We start from the raw sequence: 13,447 nt of genomic DNA on the forward strand, positions 1-13,447 counted from the left end.
AGTGAGAGAGGTCTTTCTAATCATGATTCAAAAGAAATGACTAATAAATTTTACATAAAAGTACAGAATACATGGTGAAAAACAAACCTCACAATAAACAAAATCAAAAAGCAAGGGACAATTACATTGGGGAAAAAATTTCCAAGTCATGTCACAGATAAAGGGTTAATTTCTCTAATATATAAATCAATCCTAGAAATAAAGTCAATAAATAACAATAGAAAAAGGGAGAAAGTATATGAACAGATGTTCAGAGGTACAAATGGCTCTGTATTAGTTTCCTGGCTACTATGACAAATACCACACAATGAGTTGGCACAAACAAGGGAAATTCATTGACTCACAGTTTCAGAGGCTGGAAGATTTGCTTCTTCCAGGAATTGGTGCGCTGTGGCTGGCTGCTGGCAATTCTTGGAATTCTTTGACTTTCCTGTCACATAGCAATGTCCTCTCTTTTCTATTCCAGATTCCCACTGACTTCTGGCTTCTCCCTGCAATTCTTTCTCTATAAGTCCTTCAGTAATAGAATTAATACTCATCCTGATTCAACTGATCACCCTTAACTAAAAATAACACCTTCAAAAGGACCTATTTATAGTGGGTTTATAGCCTCAGGAATGGAATTAAGAACATTTTTTGGGGGGGGGGGGTACACAATTCAACCTATCACAGGCTCTTAAACTCAATCTTAATAAGGGAAATGCAAATGAAAACTACATTGAGATGTCTATTAGATGGGCAAAACCAGTACTTACACTGTTGATTATTGTATCAACTAGTTAAAACCATTGACAACAATTTGGTAGTATTTGTTAAAATAACAAGTGATACACCTTTGATCTATCAATTCCACTTCTTGGAACTTGTCTTACAGATATACCCACACATATATGAAACTGCATGTACAAAGTCATTTAATGAAGGCTTGCTTGCAATAGCAAAAGACTGAAGCATCCCAAATGCCCATCAACTGGTAAATTAACTCTGATATATCTGTAATAGAATACCATGAAGTTATAAAAAAAATGGAAGAGACTTTTATGTAATGATATAAAATCATTGAGAAATATATTAAGGAAAAAAATCAAGGTAAACAACAGTGTATAGCATATGCTAACTTTTGCATACAAAATGGGAAGAATGAAATTTATATTGCTTGTGTTTGTACAAATTCTGGAAGGTTCTCCAGAAACCAATATACAGCCAATAAAGAGGTAAATTATACGCATGCATGCATGTGTAACTGATTCAATTAGGGACAGGGATGGGAGCAAGAATTCACTGTATACATATTTTATAACACTGATTTTTGAACCATGGAATATATACTTAGCCAAAATATTTAATTTTGGGCAGGCAACAGTGGTTCAGTGGCAGAGTTTTCACCTGCCATGCTGGAGACCCAAGTTCGGTTCCCAGTGCCTGCCCATGTAAAACAAAACAAAACAAAATATTTCATTTTAAAAATGATGCAACATCTCCTAATATAACTTATATGGACAGTTTAATTGAACACTGTAAGTACATGGAACCTTGAGTAGGGCATGAGATTTTGTAGGTTTGTCCAGAGTGATGCCCCGATAAATCCCAGAGTGATTTGAACAGTGAATAAAGAAGTATTTGCCAAGTCCCCTTGGGGGAATTTTTTTTTTTATAACTTCATGGTATTCTATTACAGATATATCAGAGTTAATTTTCCAGTTGATGGGCATTTGGGATGCTTCAGTCTTATGCTATTGCAAGCAAGCCTTTATTGAATGACTTTGTACATGCAGTTTCATATGTGTGCGGGGAGGAAAGAGGGAAAATTCAACTTCCCTATTTGAAGAAGGCCTGATATTCTCACAAGCAGTGAGGACAACAAAATCAATAGGCTGAACCCTTAATCTTGGGGTTTGTTCACATGAAACTTATCCCTGCAAAGGATAGGCTAAGCTTACTTACAATTAGGCCTCAGAGTCAACCCAGAGACCCTCTTTTGTTGCTCAGCTGTGGCCTCTGTCTCAGCCAACATGGCAAGCAAATTCACTGCCCTCCCTGTCTCTACATGGGACATGACTCCCAGGGGTGTAAAACCTCCCTGGCAACGTGGGGCAGAAATCCTAGAATGAGCTGGGACTCAGCATCAAGAGATTGAGAAAACCTTCTCAAGTGAAAGGGGGAGAGAGAGAAATGAGACAAAATAAAGTGTCACTGACTGAGAAATTCTAAATAGAGTTGAGAGGTTATTCTGGAGGCTATTCTTATGCGTTATATAGGTAACACCTTTTTAGTTTAAGGCGTATTAGAGCGGCTAGAAGGAAGTGCCTAAAACTGTAGAGCTGTGTACCAGTAGCCATGTTTCTTTAAAATGATTGTATAATGATAAAGCTTTCACAAAGTGACTGTGTGATTGTGAAAACCTTGTTCTGATGCTCCTTTTATCTACAGTATGGACAGATGAGTAAAAAGTATGGATTAAAAATAAACAAATAATGGGGGAACAAATGTTAAATTGGGCAGAGGGAAACACTAGTGGTCATTGAGAGGGAGGGTAAGGGGGATGGTAGGTATGAGTTTGCTCTTTTTTCTTTTTATTTCTTTTTCTGGAATGATGTAAGTGTTCTAAGAAATTATCATGGTGATGAATATACAACTATGTGATGATATTGTGAGCCACTGATTGCACACCAAGTATGGAATGTTCATACATTAAGAATGTTCATGTTGTATGTTGATTAGCTTTATTAATAAAATTTTTTTTAAATGATACAACAAAAAGACACAGTACAGATGCAGAAAAAGACATCAGCTTAATAGAATACACAGTCCAGAAACAAACATAATATAATGAAAGTGGCATATAAACAAGTGGTAGACCTAGAGATGAATTTTATGTTCTTTCGCCTATCTGTATTGTCTATTTCCTCAATGAACTTTTTCTTCTGTAGCAATAAACAATTGAAAATGTCTTTAATACTTTCGGAAACTTTAGCCGAGACAAACAATTGAGGATTAAAGTCTTTTGAAAATGAGAGAATTCCTCTTCTTTCTAAAAATATTCAAGAACTGATAATCTCTCCTTTTTTTTTTTAAAAAAAAAAAAGGATTTATTTCTTACCTCAAAGAATTTGAAGAGAGGAAAGCACAGAGAAACACCTGAAGACTTCATTAATTGTACAGTTCAGGTGTTCATAACAGTCAGAATTAAAAGTGAGAAATGATATTTAGGGTAACTCCAGTTTTCCAAAGGGGAAGCTGTTTGACATGACCATTTCTTTGCTCTTACTGACTTGTTCCTGTTCACAGTTTTTACACACTGAGTGACATTGTGCAGACCCATGGTTACAAATTTTACATGTGTGACTGAATACCAAATTGGTATCACTGATGGAGATCTTCATTCTGTCTGCTGGATATGTCATTATGGTCATTCCACAGCAAATTCAACATGTTTAAAATAGAAGTACTCATTCCATCCCCCACCTTCCCAAATTGCTTTTCTCAGAATCACTATCTCAGTTAGCATGACTGTCACCCACCTCAGCTGCTGAGGGCCTCTTTCTCCCCTTTCCACATCCATTTGATTACCAAGTGCTATCAATTCTTTCTCATAAATAACTCTATAATTCATCCACAGTATATACCCACTGACTCTTTCATTATTTCTTATTTGTAATTCCTGAATTGTTCAATTAATCTGCCGCATTAGCACAGCAGTGATTTCTAAAATGAAAATCTTATATCATTTTGCCATCAAAATCTTATGTCATGTTACCATCTTTTTATAACATCTAGTAAATTTTATCATATATAATAGAAGCTTAATAAACACTTGTTCAATGGATAAATGAATAGATGACTGTATGATGGACACTGAGTAGATCCAGACAGTTATTTCAGACTATTAGTAGCCATAAAACAAGTGTTAGACGAATGCCATCTGGTTGAAGCCATTTAGCAGTTCACTAACCTCTGAAACAACTGTCCGTATCACATCAAAGTATTAAGGATGAGTTCTGTTCTTCCTTTAAGCTTCTGGATTAATTTTTTCAAAATAATGCTAAGTTTCCTCTAAGAACCCTTGTTAAGATAACATATAAAACAAAATCTGATGCCAAAATTATATAATTTCTTAATTTTGTTCTCTAAGATAAAACACTATTTACAAACAACAAATTCAAGCGGTAGCATATACTGAACCTATAACTCTAGAAACCTTGTAATATATCTGTTGGGCATATTTTTTATATAGAAAATAGCAATGACCAAGTTTCAGACTTGCATTTCAAGATCAGGGAAAATGATCGCATTGTATATGAAATTTTGGAATTAAATACACCAATAAATAGCAAATCATAACAATCACAACAGGATTTCTTGGAGACCACAGGCACAATGGAGATGTTATTTTCTAGTGGCGATTTAAAATTCAGAATTTTTTCAGCTTTAAATTCATATACATTGAGCAGCACAAAGGTATGCTATTCCTAAAATAAAAATGACTAATATTCATCCATTAAATTGTTATTCAAAGCACATTCTTTGTAAGTATACCTAAACATATTTCTACAAGGCTTCAAAGATATACAGCACTCATCCTGCTATAAATTTAAATGTAATCCTGACTTGTATTTTTATGAATTAATAAAAATGTAACTTGAGCAATCAGGTTTTTGCAATTAATCAAGAGAATTGTAGCTTTAAAAGAGTATCCTAGCAACCCCTCACTAGCTAAGGAAAGACCCAAATGACAATGTACACTGATTTAATGATGCTGCTGGTCTCGATCAAACTTCTCAGTTAATCAAAAAGATACTTAAAAACAGAAACAGAAATTAAACCACAGCTGAAAGAGTTCAGTTGGTGAATGGGAGTAAGGGAAGAATTTCATTACTAAAATGAGAACTCTCCACTCCGGAACATGTTTATTTATGAGCAGAAAAGCATGAAAATTGGTATATTATGATTCCAAGGGGGTGTCAGAACCAATATATTAATTACTCTAAGATATTGTTAGTCCCAAAGCCAAAATTACATTAGGCTAATAGCAGCTTTACAGATATATTCATACTTGTAGCCCCATGACATTTTTATTGGCTCTTCCCAAAGTACATTTGCTAGTGGTGATGCATTTGATGGGATCTGAGCCCTGGAAAAATATGTTTTCTTTAGTCCACATTTGGAGATTCCTATTTTCATCACCACCACCTCTTCCAGCCATCCATTCTCCATCCCATCATCCCTACCACTCTTTTACATGGCCTAATACTTGGTACCATATAAACAGATTAAACAGAAACAGGTCTGCCCTAGGTTAATTTTTTTTTCCGAAATAGACATAAATTAAGGAAGCTAGAGAAAGACATAAGAAGATTTTGCATAGCAAGCAAAATCCAGACTCATGAAAACATTACCTACTCCTTTGGATGTATAAAGGAATCCTTGTATATATATATTTAAAACTGCTAAGGAGTGGACACAGTAGAAATTAACAGAGGTGAATAGCTGTCTTTTTTAAAAACTATTTCCTATATATATAGGTTAATTTCCTTTACATAATTTTAATATTTCTTAAATCTTAAGCACAAAACAACCTCCTGAACTATTAAATACATGTACACATATACACACACATTTTCTCAGACTTTCGAAAGGTTGAAATTTCTAATTTACTCCTCATTTAAGCAATTTTAAGAAACTGTTACAACAAAATGCTGCTCACAAAGGACATGAAATTTGCACCACATTGAATAGTTTTTCTTGAGCAAATGCTTTAAGGATAATGTTTTGAAAGTTTTTCTGAAAGCTTGGGGATTACAGGCTCTGATGGAGTGATGACATATGAATTACCCAATCTTTTGGGGGATGGTTGTTCCATTAGCATTCCCCTTTCTTGAACAGTTCTAATCCTCTGACTTATTAACCATAGAGTACTGACAGCCACAAACCATAACTAATGGTAGCTATTAAAAAAAAAAAAGACCTTTCTGCTCCAGTGTGCAGTGTGAGGAGGCAAAGGTGAACCCAAAACTATACCTGCACACTGTGACCTCAAATCCTAAATGACTGATTTGAATATGCACACCCTACAGGTATGCATTTCTGTGTATAAAGGTACACCCCCACCTCCTCACTAGTGTTACTTTATAGTAGTGGTTCTCAAACTTAATCTGCCTCAGAATATATATTTATCCACATTATATAAGTGAATTTAACAAGCCAGGGCTTGTTAATGTACAGATTCCTGGGCCAACTTCCCAGAAATAGGTTTGGGGTGGTGCCTGAAAAATTGCATTTCTAACAAGTTTCCAAGAGACGCTACAGTTACAGCTTTGGGAGTGGGGGTTCACTTTGAGAATTGCTGCCTGGAGTCTAAAGCAAAATTGTCTATTTAAATAATGCTGGATCTGTTCTTCAAGAGGAAAACGGGTATTGTCCAGGGAAAAGCTACCATTTCCTGTCTAGGACTAGTAAGTACATGACATTTATTACAAAACTAGACTTCAGAGTCATGGTGCCCATTATTCTATGTTGTGGATACCATTGATAATGTTTGAAGCAATAACATTAACAGATTTTCCTGACCTACATTCTTTGGTTCAATTGATTCTGTTCTCTGCTGAAAAGTATTTCAGACAAAGAGCATGCACATTTGCATTGGTTATTTGAAGGGGTGCCTCTGTTAAGTGCTTAAGGAGAGTAAATCTTACAGATGTCACACAGATTAGTACAAATATTGAAGTTAAATTTAAGATTTGGAGTGAAGTCCTAATGCAAGAAAAAAAAAACTTCAATAAACCTTTTTTGCTAGGTGTATTCTGAAGTTTTCAGTATCCACGATTGCTGCCTGGGTATGGTAACTCTTGGGTTAATAGGAAATCTGAAATCCATAATATACTATTACAAATTATGTGAAAAGTATCCTAACCAGGGTCAAGATCAACTGGGACAGGAATTTTGAAATTTGATATTCAGGTCAGTTAAAGAGAGAAGAAAGGCTGTCCCTTTGGCCTTGCTATTCAGGGAACCCCCTTCCCCTGCAGCTCTACTGGCCCAGAGGCTTCATCCTGAATTCTAATGAACTGCCTCAAACCCACAGTGTGGGTTCCTGATTTGTATCTATTACTCCTTCATGAAAGTGGCCAGTGAAGCAAAACTTTGTGTAAAAGTTTGTAAAAGTGACTGCTTCTCTCACAGGCTACTCATTCACAACAGCAGCCCTTAAAGCACTTTCTATGGAAAAGATTGTAATCTTTGCCTGGGTCTATAAAAAGCAAAGTCCACCTCAATCAAACATGGCAAATTATGGGATAAGCTAATACACATTTAGCTTTTAAAATTCTATACTGACAAGCTTCTGTTGTAAAAAAATGCTTAGGGTGTTAATACACAAATTAAAAAAAAAATGCTGAATAGGTAATGCTCTATGGCTTCTCTCCTATTACTCTATTCTCTCAAAAATACATCCTGTCATTTAACCACAACAAACTTACATGATCAGCCCCATTTTACTTCTGAGGAGTCTTAAGAAAGTTAAATTATTTGACCAAGGTTGTAATTTTTAAGTGGCAAACTCCAATCCATCACATTGCCAGTGTTCGTTGCAGTCCACCCTGACTGCCCATTTCTAATTTTTGTTTTGTTTTTAGATTGAGATAGAATGTGTTCACTTATATAGGTGGATATATATTCACAAATGTACATTTAGTATGGGAAAATACGTATCTAGATCTCAGCCTTTTCTATGGATTCTAAAGTTTAGTCTAAACATCTTTCATACTCATTTTACCTACTAAAATAGCTCACCCTTCCATAACCAATGATTTCATAGTGCAACCTAGAGGACTGTAATCATATTTTATTTGTTACAGACAATAGGGTTGTTGATTAAGTAACTAACCCTTACTTATTCCATGAAGAGTCTCTTAAAACTAAATTTTAGTGATTGGAAAATACAGTAAAAGTGTCTTTTTGAATGCCCCAAATTTCTTCATCAGAGGACCACACTTTTCCAATTCCACAGAAATCCTGTTTATTCCATGGAGAGAGTAGGGAGTCCATCCTTCTCTTGCATAATGCCACCAGCACTATAGGTGGGCACATAACACATACTGGGCCAGTTGGACTTCCCCCAGTACCATAGGAAAGACTTTCTTTTTCTTTGAGATTGCCAGCTGATGGGATATTGTGGATTTAAGGCTGCCATTGCAATATTGTTACCAAATGTAAGGTTCATCTGAAAATAAGGCCTGGCAGGGCTAAGAATCCAACAGAATAAGTTCTAATGATATCATTTGAACCACCAGAGCCAATCATTCTTCCTGGAGCTTTCCAGATTTGTGCCAAAAATAATTTCTTTATTTTGCTTAAGCTAGCTCTATTCAAGTTTCTGTTACAATTTAGAGTGCTCATATAAATACTTTCTAAAATATTTTGTCTGAACTTCTTGAATTGAGATTATTGAATGCAATCTATTACCTAGTCATAATGTCACCTATATATTACAATATATTGTAATTTCAACTGTAAAATGGTAGCAAAAAAAAATCTACTTGGAAAAAGCTTTGTGAAGAATAAAATAAGCTAAAGTACATTACAATTACCAAGTACCATGGTTGGCATTCAACAAATATCACTTTTCTCCTATTCTAATTATCTTTTTTAAACAACAGCAGCTAAAATGAGCGCTTACAGTTCTGATCATTTTTCATGTATTATATTAGCCCTGTCTCATAGAGAAGGAAACAGAGGTAAGAGAGGTTTTGCAATATATCCAAGGATATACATGGATATTGTGGGAAAACTGGAATACAAACCGTTACATTACACAATCATGAAATCATATACTTTCTGGATTTGTTTTCTCTTTGCTCTGAAACCCTCAACTCTCTCCTCTCCTGATAGTACTGAACCTGTCTTCAGAAGAGCTTTCCAAAGTTTAGTTTTTGTACTCTTCTGTGGATTAGGAAATAAGCTCATCAAGCTTACTGCATATTTAATGCTGAATAAAGTAAGGAAAGTTCTAAGTACAGACTTAAGAGGTATAATGTATTTAGAACAGATGTTTTGTGATAGCTAATTAGTTTTAGAAAGTTTTTCTACTTGTATCTCGTGCAAAGTATAGTGTCAGTGTACTATATAGATGTACCTATACTCTAAATTTTTTTTATTCCCTGAAAGAAAGTCATAATTTGCTATGATGATAACTGCCCATGTTTACTGGGTACTTATAATATGCCAGATACTCTGCTGAGCATTAACCCTAACTATGTGATTTATTTCTTATAACAACCTTAAGAAATATTATAAGACCCAGTAACAACTTTGAAGCTGTAGTCCAAGGATACATAGGGAGTGGGTGGAAAGACTGGTATGGGACCACGTGAAGTTCACCTCTACTATGCATTTCATCAACCTTTTGATGCCACCTCCATACGGACAGTGGCCAGCTCTGTCTTCCTCACCCGCTCTCCTGGCACCCACTGCAATGCAAGGCATCCCACACCCAGGAAGCACTCAATACTTAAGGAATAAATAAACATGCTTTAATAAAATGAGTGCCCTTTCAAATAATATAAAACAGGCATTTAATGTGTGTTAGGTAAAAAGCTATAAAAGGCAGGTCCTTTGACAATTTATTTATCTTCTTTAATCCTAAAATTCTATATTGCCACTATATATGCCACTCCTTCAATGGTGAGATTTCCATGTTTTTCCCAACTAACACCCAAATAGGGATACAGAAGTTTAATATGTCTGAAAATGAGATGGGGAGAAGCATTAAATAAAAAAAGAAAATAGCAAGTCAGCCATGAAATAAGTTTGTTTTTATTTCATAATTCAACTTAATCCTCCTTACCTCCATCTTTTTATTGATTATTATTATGAGAAATGTATGCCACAAGGATGACAGGATTAATAAAAACTGTAATTATCTGATGTGACTAGCATACTTTCTGACCTTCTTTAGGGCAAATTAAACCAAAATTCTACTTCAACTAAAAATACTGGACAGGCAAAAAAAAAAAAAAAGGTAAATAATGAAATTAAATAAAATAAACAAAACAAAACAGAAATTTAACCCTGTGATTCCTGTTTCCATTAACCATTTTTCAAGTAACCTAAGGTGTCATTCAAATAAAGAGCCATAATATATTTTAAATTTTTATTAATAAGAATTCTGAGTACATATAAATTTAACGTGATGTTTAGGAAAACAGTGATTCATTCTCTAAGGTTTTGTTTATAAAAAAAAAACTATACATATTAATCTCTAATTTTAATGCTTAACACCATAATGCTTCTAAGTCTATAACTTAATTTTAGGTTTAATTTTAATAATTTTGTCTTATTGCTTCTAATTAAAGAGATCAGAAATCATCAGGTTGAAAAAAGCAAGGGATTATTTTAAATGACCTGACTATAAACCTTCACTTTTTAAAAAGTTTAAAAAAAAATCCTTTAAAACAGAATAAGCTAAAAATCAGAATACTTTTGGCAGAAAAATTAGCAACTATGAACAAAATTAATAGTACATAATAATTACATTTTTATCAATAACTGCATTACAATCAATATCATGTTTTACATACATTAGAATGATTTGTAAATTACTAAATGCTTATTGATATCAGACATAAAAATTTCTTTATTAAGAAAACTTATTTAATATAGTTCAGCACTTTGGAAGGATTCTGTTCTCAATAAATGACAGGAACACAATTTTAGAAGATAGGTTATAACATTTTTTAATTAGAGACCCTACCAGGTAAGTCTTACCAAATAGTTATGAAATGGTGTTCAATAATAAGCATTTATAAAAATTTAAGATAAAACAGAACTCCAGTCTCCTTATCAGAACATATGCTTGGCATCAGAAACCAAACTATAAGCAAATATGCAGTAAAAAAAAAAAAATCCTGAAAATAGAAGCTCACTTTAAAATAAGTGCCCATCTAAATTTTTCATTCTTCCCCTGACATACTATTTACACCTCTCTTCATTTTACCTGTGCTTTTTTCGGTGGTGTGTTACTGCTTTTCAAAGACTAATAATACACAACATAATCCAAAGTCATCAACCCTTTTATAGCTGAAGTGAACTACAAAGAGCCAAAAAAAGATCAATGTATTATGATAAAAAACCATCCAACCTACTAGCAAAGCAGAAACCCCTATCTGTAAACAACTTTTATCCAAGATTGCTTTAAAATTAGTCCTTTAGTCCAACAGTATTACACTATTGTCCCCTTGGTTTGAGAGAAAGTTTGAATCTTAAAACATACATATTTAAACTTCCAAATTATATTACTCTGGAAACATAATTGAGTTGAAAATCTTTCTATACTGGGATGAAATTTTGTCTATTTCTTATACTTCGCATAAAATTTCATACCTACTCATTTAGATATAGTGTAGGAGAACAAGAAGAAAATTACTAATTACACTGTACCCAAGCCTCCTGGAGCCATAACTCAGGAATTGTCCATGCAAACAGACAAATGTCTTCTGAATTCAACCAAATAAGCTACCACAGTTGTAGGTCACTGATTTAATGAGACTTGTGATTAAGAAATAAGTAGAATTTAAATGTGAGTACCTTCAAAGTTACAGGAAATTTCAATGTTGTCACTGCTCCTACTTAAGAGTACCCTGACTTACCAGACAAGACAGGGACTCCTACATACCTAGCCACAAAGAATAGGGCTTCTAAGTAGCACTAGTTCTCTACCACTTGGGAGCTGCACTTCCCAAGACAGTCTACCACCCTTAATTTCTGTTAAGTCTTTACTTAGCTCAGTAAGGATATGTCCCCAAAATATAAATAAGGATAAAACTAGGAAATGAATATGACCTCTAATGGAGTAAAGCTTCCCACAGAGATGGCTTAAGAGGTAAAAACATATTTGAAAGCAAAAGTTAAATCCAACTAACATACCATTCTATTTCTGGTTTCATTCAAAGAAGCCTCCTTATTAATTCTTGGCAAACTAGCTATGTGGTATGGATATGATCTGCCTTTTTAAATCTGCACTGTAGTCAGCTAGTAAAAATCATTCCTTAATAAGGATATAGTAACATTAAAAAGTTTAAATGTTTATAATAAATACTGTATTAAAATACTTTAATATTTACAATTGAAAAAAATATATAATCTTGTCAGTCATCTGAGTGCTACTTCTTCAATTTCATCTTCCACAGAATCAACTGCTTTTACTGCTTGTCTATTGTTTGCAGATTTTAATCGATGTTTATTTGAATTAAAACTTCTTCCTTCACTAAGGAAAAAGTCCTCATCTTCACCTTGTTCTTTACCCCTGCTGTTTTTATCTCCAGGGAAAAAATTTAGAGGGTCAAAGTCTCCTCTGCTGGCAGCCAGTGAATTTGGGTCACTGCTTTTAGAGGAAATGGTGCTGCTGCCACTGGTACCAAATAGCTGTTCCATCAGATTAGCTTTTTTCTCTTTTCTTATAATTGAATCTACATTGTCTTTACTAAGTTTCTCCAAATTATTTCTTTGGAAATCCAAAAGGCCACTTTTTTGGGTAAAGGGATTTGATTTCCCAGATGTTTTTGCAAATGAAGGCACATAGCTACCAAATGCAAACTCACTTGGAGAGGCTGGGCTTCTAATATCTCTTGGATTCTGACCCTCTCCTTTTGTAGTTAAAAAACCGATGTCTTGCAATTGATGCCCATTAAATAATCTCTCTGTGGATTCAGAGAACATGTATGTTTTAAGGCTTTTCTCTGGGGAGCCCAGTTTTAATGGCAAATCAGGTAGCAATGGAAGAGGAGGGCATCTGAGATTCTGAGAATCTTGGAATTCTCTATTGATTTCATTCAGTTTGGCAAGTAGCATTTCTCTCTTCAGTCTTTCTTCTTCCTCTTCTTCCAATTTATCAATATTTTGAGTTTGGTACATTTCCATTTGGTATCTTCCAGTTTCCAACTCTGGTTTTTCTTGTCTTTCCAGTAAAAATGTATTTTCTTTTTGCTTTTTAACAAGGTCTTCTTTTTCCCATTCTGTACAAAATCAAATATTAAAATGGGATTTTATAGCAGTCAATGTTTTTAAATAGGAAAAGTCGAACTACTTTTATAAACAGATTTTATCTAGTTTGGACATTGTAAGTACTATGGGGTTGAACACCACAAATTTCATTTTTATTCCTGTTATTCTGGGATTATAATAGGACATATTTAATGTATATTACATCTATATTTCTACATTTATTTAAAAAATTGTTCTTCAAGATAGGATCAAGGAAGAAAGTTCTCTATTTTAATACCTAAAATAGAGCTGTACACTGAGTGGTGGGTGGTAGGGTAGATGGACCCTTAAAAAATAAATTAAATTTCTGGATATCATGTCCTGAGAAGGAAACAATATCACTTATGTATTATTCTGATAGAAAATGTATAACCTGAACCTAATTAAGAGAAAACTTCAGATGATTCTCAAA

At 34.1% G+C, this 13,447-nt stretch overlaps 1 protein-coding gene across 5 annotated transcripts in view; it reads right to left on the reverse strand.

The window, feature by feature from the left end:
* Positions 1 to 5,277: 5,277 nt before the first annotated feature.
* The window catches only part of LCA5 (lebercilin LCA5), an 81,782-nt gene continuing 73,612 nt past the window's right edge, over positions 5,278 to 13,447 (reverse strand). For all 5 annotated transcript variants that reach the window (XM_077162296.1, XM_077162297.1, XM_077162295.1 and 2 more), the window contains one exon: positions 5,278 to 13,007. In XM_077162296.1, the coding sequence (XP_077018411.1) occupies positions 12,145 to 13,007 (863 nt within the window). In that variant the 3' untranslated portion in view covers positions 5,278 to 12,144. The remainder of the gene's footprint in view (positions 13,008 to 13,447) is intronic.

This window comes from Tamandua tetradactyla, chromosome 5, assembly GCF_023851605.1.
Source record: "Tamandua tetradactyla isolate mTamTet1 chromosome 5, mTamTet1.pri, whole genome shotgun sequence".
Taxonomy (NCBI): domain Eukaryota; kingdom Metazoa; phylum Chordata; class Mammalia; order Pilosa; family Myrmecophagidae; genus Tamandua; species Tamandua tetradactyla.